Source organism: Struthio camelus, chromosome 12 (assembly GCF_040807025.1).
Source record: "Struthio camelus isolate bStrCam1 chromosome 12, bStrCam1.hap1, whole genome shotgun sequence".
In the NCBI taxonomy this organism is placed as follows: domain Eukaryota; kingdom Metazoa; phylum Chordata; class Aves; order Struthioniformes; family Struthionidae; genus Struthio; species Struthio camelus.
The window spans coordinates 1,314,453-1,327,792 of NC_090953.1; the positions used below are offsets into that span (position 1 = coordinate 1,314,453).

General features: G+C 48.5%; 1 protein-coding gene across 2 annotated transcripts in view; it reads right to left on the bottom strand.

Moving 5' to 3' along the window:
• ADAMTS7 (ADAM metallopeptidase with thrombospondin type 1 motif 7) overlaps positions 1-13,340 on the bottom strand; it is a 106,743-nt gene that overhangs the window by 64,058 nt on the left and 29,345 nt on the right. For both annotated transcript variants that reach the window (XM_068958066.1, XM_068958065.1), the window contains exons 12-15: positions 9,620-9,789; positions 9,122-9,255; positions 5,238-5,358; positions 3,454-3,698 (exon numbers count right to left, since the gene is read on the bottom strand). In XM_068958066.1, coding sequence (XP_068814167.1) covers positions 3,454-3,698; positions 5,238-5,358; positions 9,122-9,255; positions 9,620-9,789 — 670 coding nt within the window. The remainder of the gene's footprint in view (positions 1-3,453; positions 3,699-5,237; positions 5,359-9,121; positions 9,256-9,619; positions 9,790-13,340) is intronic.

Below are 13,340 nucleotides of genomic sequence, written 5' to 3' on the forward strand. Positions count from 1 at the left end.
GCTGTTTTCGAAATGAATGAAGCAGCTTCCACAGTTAATAACGCAGTCCAAAGCACCTCCAGCACCAATCAACTCTCATGAAAGCCTGTGAGTTTAGTCTTGTTTTTTTAGTCTAAGTGCTCCCATTATAGCCAAAGCTTTGTTGTTCTTGGAGCTCTGGCAGGCGAGAGGGCATCTTTCCAAAACCTCTTCATGAATATTGAAACATTTTTGTCAAAAGGTTTTAATCAGGTTACAAATCCCAGACAGCTTTCTAGAGATTTTCTGGTGTTGTACACGCCAGCGATCACATTAACGGGGGAAAGCAACACTTGGAGCAAGACGAACTGAGGGTCCATCTCACATTTTTTCCTGAATGTCTGCTAAAACCATTCCTGCGACACAAATGTGAAAAGCAGAATCTTTGGCTGCTTGGCTCTGTCAGATGTGAGTCCAGGGTTAGCTCGTGCAAAGTCGGGTGGGGTTCGTGAGAGCGCAGTCGGGCTCAGACGCTGAGCCTTAACTACTGGGCAGAAACAGCAGCACGGGAATCGCCTCCTTCCTGGCTGTCTGCTGGGACATTCCCACCTTGTCAGCTGCCTGTCCCTGCCATAACCCTTCTGTAATTCAGATATAGTCATACCCCGGGTGCTGAGCCTTGCTCAGGCTCACACGCTATCGGGGGCTGCAGTGAACCAGGTTAAGTTTGGTCGGGGGAGCCCTGCTCCTCCTGCGGCTGATGCACAGCCTTATCTCTGCTCATTCCCGATGGCAGAGGCTTTTTGCTGTGCTCGACCCAAGTGGCGTGTGGTCCTGAACGTCTCCTGCCAACACGTGGCTGAACCAGGCCGACGTGGCCCACAGCTGGGACATGAGACGTGCCGCGTGGCCGCTCTCCTCCCCCTCGCTCCGCGCAGGGGTATCCCAGCACGGCAAATGCCGGATGTGGCGCTCTCTTTGCTCTCCGGCATGGCTCAGACTGAGATGTGGGTTTTTTTGGCACCCATAAGAAAAGAAGAGTGTGATGCTTCATATCCCAGGGCAGATCTATGTCAGCCACTGCTGTCATTCCCTCTTCACCAGAGCAATCCACAGAGGAGGCAAATGCAAACAGAAACAAGCCAGGAAATGTGGGCTCTGCAAAATTACAAACCCCCAAACTTCTAAAAGCTCCCTCTTTCCTCTCCCCAGATAAGTGAGCCCAGGCTGCAGCTCACTAAGGGACTCTCTTATTTCCTTCTTCTGTTACACTCTGGCAGAACACCCAGGAGAGGCAATCTTCTTCTTCATTTATCAAGGGGTAGTTAAAAGGGAAAAAACAAGGTTAAAATACAGTCATCAAGCAAACCTCCAGGCCCCAAGTGCAATTCACTCCTATGTCCTGTTTGGTTTGATTTCAGAGACATTTTTACACTGCACATTGTGTAACCCTTTGAGACGCATATTGTTCAGATTTGTAACTGCAGTGGTCAAAAATGATGAGATCTTGTACCAAAAAAATTTCAGTCTGGCCCTGGCTGTGCCACAGTTACTGGAGCAATTCCTACGGGCTTCTCATGGGGAAGAACTGGCTTCATGGGCATGAGGATGCTGGCTCTCAAAAGCTCTGCATTAACTGGCAGACTCCACACTATTAACTCACCCTGGCTGTCGTTTCCAGGGGTAAAAGGCATGTCAGCAGCAGCAGAAAATGGCTTCCTGGAAACCTGCATGGGAATAACTGCCCTAAACTCATGGTGCCTTGCTACCTTTCAGCCGGCTGCTGCACAGATATTTATAACCCCTGCAAAGCTGTGCAAAGCTCATTAAAATATAAGCCATACGGAAAAATAATCCCCCTGGCAACTCTTTTCCATGGAAATAAGGTGAAAATTAATAGAGTAGGATTTGTTTGCAAAAGAGGGCAATTTTCACATAAGCACCAGAACTCCTGCTACTGCAATTCAGAAGGGGTTTAGGGAGGTTCAAGTAGGGCTCTGATGAAGAGCGACGCACCAGACGTGAATATGAGAAAAGGCTTCCTGGGGACAAAGGACAACAGAAGTGAGTTTGGACTGCCTGGGCCACTCACTGGGAAGCCTCAGATACTTAGGAAAGTAACTTTTCTTTTAGAAATCATGAGTAACTTACCAGCTGCAGGGAAACTAATATGCATTCTCATTATGTGGGAAAACACAAAGACTCTCCTGGCAACCCGGAGGTATTGGGACCGTTAGAGTAAACAGCTCACTCTAGAAATAAATAAACTCTGAAATTCATTAACTGCTAAGTCTGCTCCCCTGACAGTCTGCTGTGTGCAGAGAAGTCTTCTGAAGTGAACACTGTCAGTGAGCAGGAGACCGGTGGATGCTTCCCTCACTTCTACTGTCCTGCAAATACACTTGTGCAATGGTGGATTTTTATGTATTGTATTTTTGGACTATGTGGTTAATTGTAACCTCTCCTGCCAGAACCAGCTTTTCACTTTAGGCACAGGGACACGTCCGAGGTTTTCTCTCCACTGCCAGTGGCCAACAAAAGGCAGTCTCTCTCCCAAGACGGACGCTAACCTCATTAAAGCCTCAGGGTCTGATGAAAATAATGACCTCTTCTTGGGGGAGAAGTAGCAAATTGAAATTCCCATAAGGAAAAAAGGGTAAAACTGAAATTTCTTGTTTGTTTCAGGCAATTTCATGCTATGCCTTTGGATTTTTAAATTCTGCCTCAAACGTTTTTGTTATGAAGCAGAGCCTGACCTGCAATGCCCTTGACGTCATCATCTGTGTTTTAGACTTGCTTGTGTGCCCAGTGCGGAATGGGAGCCGTGTGTGATTCATGCCTTACAGCAAAGGGCCGTGCTCCTTGCCAAGACCTGAGGCGGGGCAGAGGCTGGCGAGGTGCGCTGACGGGCACGCTGTGTCGCAGGGGGACGACGGCAGGCCACCCTCCTGCGGCGATGCACGGCACCACAATGCAGCAGCCCCATGACTCCTCACTGTCCACACCTGGGAGTGGGGCTGCAGCTGTGGGGCTACTCCCAAACCCCGCTTTCACTGGCAGGCTCATTAGCCCTGCTAGAAACTTTGTGGTCTCTTCCCCTGCTGCTGATAAGATATGGAAAGGACCTCAGGAAACAGGCTATTTCTTTTCATATTCTCTCTCCTATGTAAATATTTTGAGGAATGCTGCAAACTGGACTAGCTTCAGCTGGAAAGAACACGGGCCAGATCCACCCACTAATTTAGAAACAGGCACTGTAGGCCAGCAGCATCGTTTTGGCTGCTGATCACGTTTGCTCCCAGAGAGAGGCGCTCCGCGAGCAGACGCAGGCACCCCATAGCCCTCCTGGGCAGCTGGCCGGTCCCTTGGTGGAGGTGGCGGCACGCGCCGTGCTCCTTGGTAGACCAGCAGTCAGGCTGCTTGTATCATGCACATCCCTGCACTACTAGCCCCATCCTTCGCCCTCAAGCTGGGGACGGAGCCATCTCTCCATACCTGGATCCACACAGGCTCCACAGTAGGCCCTGGCGATGTGAGGTTCTCCCAGTTTCCCGTTCTCGCGTAGGTAAAGGTGGTCCCGGCCACTCTATAATCCCCGTTCCACTGGATGGTCCAGCCGCCGTTCAGGAAATACTTCTCTGGGTCTTCGCTCCGCAGGGCCAGAAAATTTCCAGCTTCTGCAACTTCTTCAATCCTAATCTCTCGGGCTCCAACTGGGATAATCCCAATATCAACGTACCCTGGGAACATAACTGAACATCAGTCTCAGGCCAATCAAAGTATACTGTGCCAGACACACTCCATCCCTCAGGTTGAGTCGCCAGCATCCTATCAATCGTTACATCTTTGTGACTGTGCGGCGGGCTCCAGTAAAACTGCCTTTCCTCTCCAGTGGGCAACAAACACTATTTTGCATTGAACTGAAGCCGCATTCTCTGCTGGGAGAGCCCACTGCAGCATGAAGCACTTCTCACACGAGCCCTGGCAAGGCATTTACCGTACTTTCACTATGTGCCACCGTCAACCTCACAAATCCTCTTAAACCTTTTCAAAATGGCTCCAGCCTGCACAGATTTGTTTTCAGTAAACGGACATTTTTCTTCCGAGGAGCAAGAAGTGGAAAGATAATCAACTCCACACCTCCCTGTGCTACTGCTCCAATCATATCTGACCAAAATCAACAGGTTTGGATTAAAAAAAGACTCCAAACGAACAGCACCAGTGCGCCTGGCTTTTACTTCTGAGTGCAAATTAAATAAATAAGATAGATAGAAAGGAAACCGTATTTCCCTCAGTTTCCTGAATGTCCCATCCATAGTACTGAAGAGCAATAGCACTTGCTAAGCAATCTGCCCTCTCTATATATTGCCTTCACTCTCCCACATGGAAATTCCTGCAGCAATGTAACCAAAGGGTTTTTGTTTGCAAACCAATATACCCCTGTCACCCTGCACTGCTGATAAAGGGAAAAGGAAGCTCTACAGACCATGGGTGTTTGTTTTAAGGAAATCATTTAAAACAACTATCCACTTTTCCCCTCTCCAACAGTTGTGAGCTTTGTTTTTGTCCAAACCCCATTTTGTTCACCTGATTGGTTTGCAGTGAAGTGTTTGGTTACTACGGAGGCTTAGGCAGACTGCTAAAAGTTCGGGGCATGCTGCTTTATTTTCTTTCTTTCTTAAGGGAGTGTAGTTTCTGTCTGTATCATTGCAAAAAATCTGTGAGTTAAGCCTCAGAGTGTCCATCTGAGACCCTGGCCACCCCTTTTGCATTGGAGGGGAAAGCCAAGCCTGGGGACAGGTGATGCCATCTCTGTGCAGCGAGTTGCAAGGACCTGGTCCTTTGCGAGCCTGTCCTCACGCCGTTTATGCGAGAGCTTGTGCCGCTGGCTCGCCAGCCGAGCAGACAGGCTGCCCGCCCTGGGGAATGGCTATGAATACCATGGTCACTGGTGTCTGAGCACGCCACTGCTCCCACGGCTCCTCCAGTTAGCACGACCAGACGTAACCCACGGGATTCCTAAGGCAGAGAATTCCTGCCTTGGCATCCTACGCCCTTTGCAATGGTGGCACGGGCCTCCTGTGTGCAGGACCTGACCTGGCTGCCCATCAAAGCAGCTTTACTCCATCTCATCACTGCCCTACCCCTTGTGTCCTGCCCCTTTGCCCTGGAGTAGGAGCTGGGTTTTACCCTGGCACCCATCACGTTGTCCCTGCCAGGCCAGGAACACAACCGCCCGCAGGCACCAGTGTGGAGAGGACTGTGCCATGCAGCCTTACCCAGCCCCTCGCTGTCCTCAAACATCTTCTTCACGGTCTGGCAGGTGGAGCCGTTGCCATGACACACGCCGCACCGGTCCTCGACCGCGTTGGAGTCGATCTCATAGTCGCAGCCCACGTTCTGAAATACAAACCTGGGATCAGTCTGCGACTGCAGGACCACATGGCAGGAGGACCCAACCTGAGGCAGCTAAGACCGCTGAGGAGTTCTACTATGGGATCAACAGTCAAAACACAGGAAATAACCACAGTGATGAGAACCAGCTTTGGTGGGGAAATATTCATCCTTAATGCGAGGAAATAAGGAACATGGACCAGAGAGTTACTCATACAAGCTGCAGTCCTTCCTGAGAAGGGGCAGTGATACATCTAAGCAGGCTGCAATACTTGTTTCTGACTCTTTAATATATGCTGGCAGTCCTTCCATTTTATTCATGCTTCTGTGAAAAGCAAGGCCCACATCTTGTTTTTACCTTTTCCTATTCTGCTCTTCAGTCCAGAATTCCCTGGATAGCAGAGCCTGATGATGTGAGTTAAACACTGTGCTTAGCTGGGAAAGCCTCTTGGGTTTTGGCCCTGCTAGTTCTGTTTTAAAACATTTCCAGAGAATATTTTTATATTCTGCCAAAGTTCTCCACACCTCCTATCCAGGTAGCTGCCAAATCTCTTGACCTTCAAAGAGCAATAGACTCCATTTGATTTTGCACAATAAAAGCCAAAGCGTAATATCCCAAAGGTCTTTCTAGTTTCTGTTGCAATGGGGAGCCTTTTGTTTTAGCTCCAAGAGGAAATATTAATGGAGCCACTTTTATATACATATTAGGGAAGGAGCATTATTTTTGCTACTGCAATAGCCTGTAGTGAGCCAGGTTTAATGTTCGTGTCGATGCCAGCTGCAGGCTTACAGTCACTCAGGATTTCTGTGTGCAGTTAGTTCTGACTAAATATATTGTCATCTGTAGAGAGCTGCCGAGTCTCACTCTTTTATATGTGCCAAGTAAAAATCATGACCCTTGAGCTCTCCCTCAAGCCAGTGCCTGCACATCTGCTGCAGCCTTTGAAGTAACTTATAGCCTATTAAAGGAGGAAATGGGACCTTCTCAAAGTCTCCTGCTGTGCAGAGCAATTGCCACTGGGGCTGTGACTGGTGCTACTGGCGACAGTCAGGAAGAGGAAGAAGTTTCCACGGATGTTTTTTATATAAGAGGCTGCAAGGAAACTTGCTTACTGAGTATGTTCCCTGCTGCTCTTTGTGCTGTACGGAGCACGACGCCCTCGGCAGCCCCCAGTGCTCTGGGAAAGCCTTTGAGTGCTGGTGTCACTTGGCAATCCTCTTCTTCCCACAGCCAGTGCAGACCCGCATGGGCGGCACCCTGCTTCCCCACTGAGTGTCTTCATTGCTCTCTCCCATGGACAGCCCCCAAAACATCGGCACATTCAAACCTGTGCTGGAGATCAACCTCATGGCTGCTACAGAGCTGCTGGCAAGCCGTAGCAAGGGGATAAGTGCTGGAGATCAACCTCATGGCTGCTGCAGAGCTGCTGGCAAGCCGTAGCAGGGGGATAAGGACTTGCCTTTTCCTCCTTGCCACAGGGATGTTATTTTGCTATACATTTCCCCCCTCTAAGTGCTGGGGGTTGCATTCACTTCTAAGACAGAGGACCAGGGAAGCAGGTGACTTTCCAGCCAGCATCAACAAAGGCTGCTTACAGCTGCAGAGTTGCTTGCTTCCTTAAGCCTCATTTGATTCATCGGCAAAGCAAACAGCAGAAGCTTTTCCCAGGCTTGGTTTTGCAGCCCCAAGCTGTAGGCAGGCATGGCTGGGAATTCACCTGCTGCAGGACACATAGAGGCATCTGCACCCCTGGCAGCACCGCTGCTGCAGCACCAGGCAGGCTGCCCGTCCCGCAGCAGCTCCAGGCAGCACAAGCCTTCTGTGGCCACATGGAGTCCTGTCTCTTACTAATAGTTGGTGGAGCTTGTTTTTATTAGTTATAACGTTTGAGAAGATCTGGAGGTCAAAGCATTCTGGGAAAGAGAAACATCTTGGCACCATGCTGCAGGAGCATGTTGTGGTCACAGCAGCAGAAACCCTCGTGCTAAGAGTTGCAGGATTTCTGAGGCAGATCCCTGTTCTGCCAATGAGCTGCTGCTCAGAGCTGCAAGCTAGAAGCCAAGGAGTAGAAGTGACACCTCTGTAGCCATGGTACATCTCCCCGCACGAGGGCCGAGCAGGAAATGGACTCCAGTAAGGTGTGCAGCCAGGAGAGCTGCCTGCCAGCTGCATGAGGTGCAAGTCCTGCAGCTGCAAAGGGAGAGGCTCCCCGGGAACAGCGAGTCCCTCTGGGAGAGCACACCTCTCTGCAAAGAGCAGACGTAAATGTGCCTGTCCTCCCACAGAGATGTGGGTTTCAGCCTTGAAGAAGATATGACCGTGACTAGTATTTTTCTGAGAAGTCTTTCAGAGATCATTTTTATCTAAGGCTACAGCAGACCTGACTCACTGAACGAGGGTGCAGACTCACTGAACGAGGGTGCAATCCCTACTGTTTTCCAGACTAAAAGAAAAGAGGGCTGGAAAGTGAGATCTAGCCTCTGCCCTATGGCAAGATCAGCTCTGCCAAACACCAGTCTGGATAGGTGCTGGTCTGCTACTATCTAAAACCCCAAAGATGCAAGTTTCAGTGTTTTGCTGTCTGCACATCCAGAAGCATTTCTGACCTCTACGTTAAACCTCCCCTGCTGCAATGTAAATCTACTCTACCTTGTCCTATTCCCAGCAGACCCAGAGGACAGTTTTTCTCTTTACAGCAACCTTTAGCATTTTTGAAGACTCACCTTGTCTCCCCTCAGCATTTTCTATTCAAAATGTGCAGTTTTTCTAATCTTCCTTTATCAGTATCTTCTCTAGACTTCTGCTCATTTTTGTGCCTTTTCTCCTCTGAAGCCTCTCCTGTCTGCTGCAACTCTGGAAGTGCAGCAGCCCAAACCGCACACGGTGCTCTAGCTGAAGGCCTCCCAGCGCCCAGGAAAGCAGACGGACTATTCCCTGCCCCTGACTGAGTGTGCAGCTCCCTGGTTATGCACAGCTTTCAGCTTCCCAGAAAGAAAATAACAATCATCTCAAAGGAAGAACAAATCCCACGGACCCAGCTGTCCCCGGAGGCAGGTCAGTGCTGGGAGCGGCTGCCAAGGCAGGGTGAGGAATCTCCACCACTGAAGGCCTCCGGGAGCAGCTTGGGCCAGCATCGGCCAGCACAGGCTGTGCGAGAGCCGTCCCTGCCCGCGGAGCAGGAACGGGCTGGGTGACTGAGTAATGTATCCTTTCTATATCTCTGATGTTATTCTGAAATAAAACTGTTCTTCCTTATTTCCTTGTTTTTATATTCCATTTCCTTGGAGCCAGAGCAGAGGCTTAAATACTGCCGTATTTTATATCTCAGGCAATCTCATGTGAATACGGAAAGGTCACCCTCAGTTCCAAACAGAAAAATAGTAATAAAATTTGTCACTTAATGTTTGCTGGGAGGACAGCAGGCAGAGCCCCTACAGCCATCCCCCCTCTCAAACACAGTGGATGCAGCTAGCAGGGACTTTATTCAAAACAATTTGGGGGTTGCTTTGGCTTAACAAGTTTCTGGGCAGATGCACGGGCACAAACACATCAGTGTCTTTCTGAGTGCTCATATAAGGGTGAATTACAAAATGAGTGAACTCAGCCTCTTGCTGAATGTGAAAAAGGGGGCACTGTCCACCTAAAAAATGAATAGAACATCTCTACCTGCATTTCCCATGCTACAGGACTGCTCCTTGGCTATATGTGGCTCTGCTATGCCCCAGCTCCCTCCTTGGGCACCTGGAGTGGGCTGGATGCAAGGCGTACCTTACAGATCCCATTGATGCACATGTCCCGGCTTGCATTCATTTCATAACACGGAGTCCCATCGATGACAGCATCCCGCAGCTTTTCTGCAAAGTATTCATCTTCTGGCCGGCAGTGCAGCTCACATGGATTAACTGAGGAAGCGAACAGACAGTAAATAAACCTGACAAGCTGGAGGGTCTGCACACTTTCTTCTGTCTCTTGTTTTCTCCAACAGCGCTGCCCTGTCACAGTCCCTGGACTCACACTGACAGGATTCCCCTTCACTCTAAATAACCATCTCTCATAAATTAACCATGCAAACCCAGCCACAGACTGTTAATTTAAAATACAGTATGAATACTCTGGAAGAGTGGTGGAAAAGAAAGGCAAATCCTTTACAGGTAGTACACACTCCAGACATGATCTGCAAAAATAAATCATTAGCAAAAATCTATTTAAGACTCTTAATTGGCACTGCCAATTGAAACCTTGCACCAGCTTTTATCTTGGACTTACTGTTGTTTGGCACTGGTGTCCACTTGTACAGTTTTCCTTTATAGAGCATGGGATTGAACTGGCTGCACTGGATCTGGCGGAAGGATGGCTTGTCGGAGGGACATGGTTTAATGTTGCAAATCCGGAACCGCTTTCGTTCCCCAAGGCAGTATCTGCCCCCATACTTTGGCCTATTAACATAAGGGGAAAAGAAAGACAAACACATACTGCACATGAGGATGAAATTTCATAATTATGCATAGATAAAGAAGGGATACTATTTCAGGGTTTTTTGGATCTGCTGCTAATGTCTGATCTTCCTAGGCTAGGTCAAACATGATTCCACCTGAAGTCAATGGGGAACTTGCTCACATCTTATTTGGACCGCTCTACTGTGACTTTCACAGAAGAAAGTTATGCATGAAACCAACACCCATTCCAGAATAATCCCAAATCCACAAAGCAACCCTCCGAAATGACAAGGAAGCACGTCCCACATCTTTGTTCCATAACTCCTTTGTAAATTAACACCCTTGCTGATGGTGGAATTGCCAGACTGTGCCATAGGACCACGCAGGATGAGAACTTGACCACCTCATGGTTTACTAACATTGCGGATCAAAGGTCGCTTTTGCTAAGTGAAGGCTGTTAAGCCGGATTTCTGCACCGAAAGACCCGGCTCTCTTGCTGGGAAGTTGCCACGTTCCCCCTGCAAGGGAAACATCGATTGTTGTCCAGGGAGAGGACTTTGATCCTTTGGACAAAGTCAGTTGCTCCTCTTCTGGCAGCCTCTGGTAACAAACAAGCCCATAGAGCTCTGAGCAGAAACAAACCGAACTCAAATTAAAAAATAACAAAGTTCCATTCTAGTGCGGTTTCTCCTTCCCTGTCTCTCTCCTGGATTAAACAATCACTGCATTCAGAAGCAACCTTCCCAAATCCAACGTGCCTGGAGGAGGAAGCTTGAGGCCCTGCCAGTGCCTTTTTTTCAGCAGGTGTGAGTGCAGGGGAGGGCTCGCTGTGGCTCGCCTCCCCTTCAGCTCAGCCCAGGCTGCACGGGGTGAGCCGGAGCTGCGTGGAGGGGAAGCAGTCCCAGCCAGCTCGCAAATGCGCTGCCGCAGAAGGAAAAGCTCTGAGCACCCCCAGGCTGCGCAAAGACCCAGCCTTGCTGGGCCACCTGTGTAAGTCATGTCTGGGCCAAGCTCTGCATGCCATTACCTGTGTGCTCGCCACCAAAGTGCAGAAAATGGCCCATGTTTTTCCTAGAAGAAATTAGACTATAACATCAGCATCACATCTGGCGCCTGAACACCTGTGAATTAAATACAACTCAGCCGCATACCTGCTGAATGTCCTGGCAGGAAACCTCTGGGGTGCCCCAGGAGGAAAGGTACAAGGGCCTGATCCAGAAACAGGGACCAGATAGACTTCCACCAGTGTTAGTGGCTTTTGGATCAGGATCTAAAAACTTTGGGGCTTGTCTCACTATCGATAGTCCTGATTAAGTATATTAAAACAATATGCAACCACAACAATGTATTTTAATCAGCACATTTTATTTTATTTTTCTTACCTTTTTCTTTAGCATGCTATAAATAGCCCAAGAAACATGCTAGTCTTTAGTGGAGGAGGCAAAAGACAAAGATGGCTACTTGAAATGAATTTAGATTGAGGGACCTTGTAGGAATATGTACAGACTGTTGACAGAATGCACATACGAAGTGCTATTTATAATAAAAATATTGAGATACAGCTCCCTAGGTTATGGAAGGTGACAGTCTTTAAAGTGCACTTGACTTCCCTCCGGCTGCTGTTTGTTGTTTACATTTAACTTCCTTCGTGCAATGAGAGAGCTGCCTAATCCAGTCTGTGGTTGTGGCTGATCAGATTTGCTTTCTTGTTCTCAGACATTAGCACAACATTGCAATGGCCAGGCTGCAGCGTTGCAGGGAAGGGAGGTGGTTTTGTTTTTACCAGCGCACCTGTTTGCTTCATGAAAGGCTCAAACACACCAAAAAAGGGACAAGTGAATCAGTCATTTCCGCAAGTCCTCTGTGAAGACTCTGGAGGTTCACAGCTATATTTTGAGCCTTGTCCCTCTTGATGGCCCCTCCTTAATATTGCAAATATGGCCAATTTTACAGCCCTCGTTTATGACGCCATATAAGCAGCTATTACAGTTAGGTGTCACTGGAAACATTCATGCCTGAAGCCTTCCTACCTCCTGTAATTGCAGTCAGGCATTGTTACATCCTCAGGGACGCCAGCCTCAGCTCTGCACACCCATAACTGATGGGTGATTGTCATTCCTCAAGGAGGTAAAACTGGCTGCCTCTGTTCCCCAGGGAGTTAAAACATCTGTTTTAACATCCTGGCTATTACTACCTGATGCAATTGCTTTGGCTGACAGTACAGATTGATGTAACCATAATTCTTCCCAGCTTCCCACACGTTTAACTGAAAACGATCCCACTATTTGAAGCACTTTAACAGATATCCTCTTTTTTCAAGAACTGAATTTCCAAGTGAATAACTGAAAGCCACAGACACAAACCTTGTTCTCTTGTTATACCAGTGTTGGCAGGTATTCACCTTCTCAGAGCAATGCCTCCTCAGAGCTTCCCCAGGCTTGTGCTCCTACCTGCCACATTAGGTAGTTGCCCGTTTTGTGGCTGGTTTACAAAAGCTGCTCTCTGTGGCTCCCAAGGACAACTTTCTGACTCTGCTTTGCTCCTACTCCTGGCAAAACAAGTGGCAAATGTGCAACTGCTAAACTGGGAGCTGGGCCGTGGCAAGTCCCCCGCACTTCTCTCCTCAAACCTAATGTCCTGTGACAGGGACTCAGGCACTCTGGGGACAGCTCGGTCTAAAATTACACCATTACAGCAATTGTGTAGCTGCTTTTGTTCACCAATACAACAGTGTCTCCCTGGGGAGGGCTTTGAGGTCTGAAACCCTTCTATGCTAACACCAATTTGTGACTACAGCACTTAATTTTGCTTTTGAGCAAGATGTGGCCGTGCTAAGGTAGCACTGGAGAGACTTCTACCAGGGAGAATACTTTGCCAATGCTTTTCTAACACTTGTCCAGATGGACCTGCGGTTTTCCTTGCCCCATCACAGACATCCTCGTGTTTTCCACTGTCTTCCAGACTTCCATGGGCTCTGCACTTGGCCAGCCCCTCTGGGGAGAGGGACCGTGAGCAACATCTGCAACCCAGGAAGCCAAAAGGTCTGTCATTCGTGCATGTTATAGGCACCAAGAAGCAGCTAGACATAACTGCACGTTCTGCTAATTGAGAGGAAGGGTAAACTTTATAATCTATCTATCTAATCTGAATTCATCAGGCCTGATCCTGTTCCCTCACTGTCTGGGATTAGTTATGGGTGCTGCTCTACTGTAAAAACACTGATATGCCCAATAGTACAGCATAGCTGGTCTCAGTAACTATTTGATTATATGTCAACGGGATGCAGATTTTGCAGGATGTCTTCCCAAAACTTACAACTATTTTACAATGCAATTAAGAACTGCTTAATTGACAGTGCTTGGTGGCATCCAAATGTCGTCTAGAAAAGGGCCTGCTGACTGTTTTGTCTCTAAAATTCCCATGTAAAATCTGTCAGCGCTTTCAGCTATCCTCTCTCTTTCTCTACCTTGCTCTGGAGGAACAACGACATGGATTGATTGCAGTTTTGCTGACATTTCAAGCAGGAACGCAAAGGTCGGATGATCAATGGG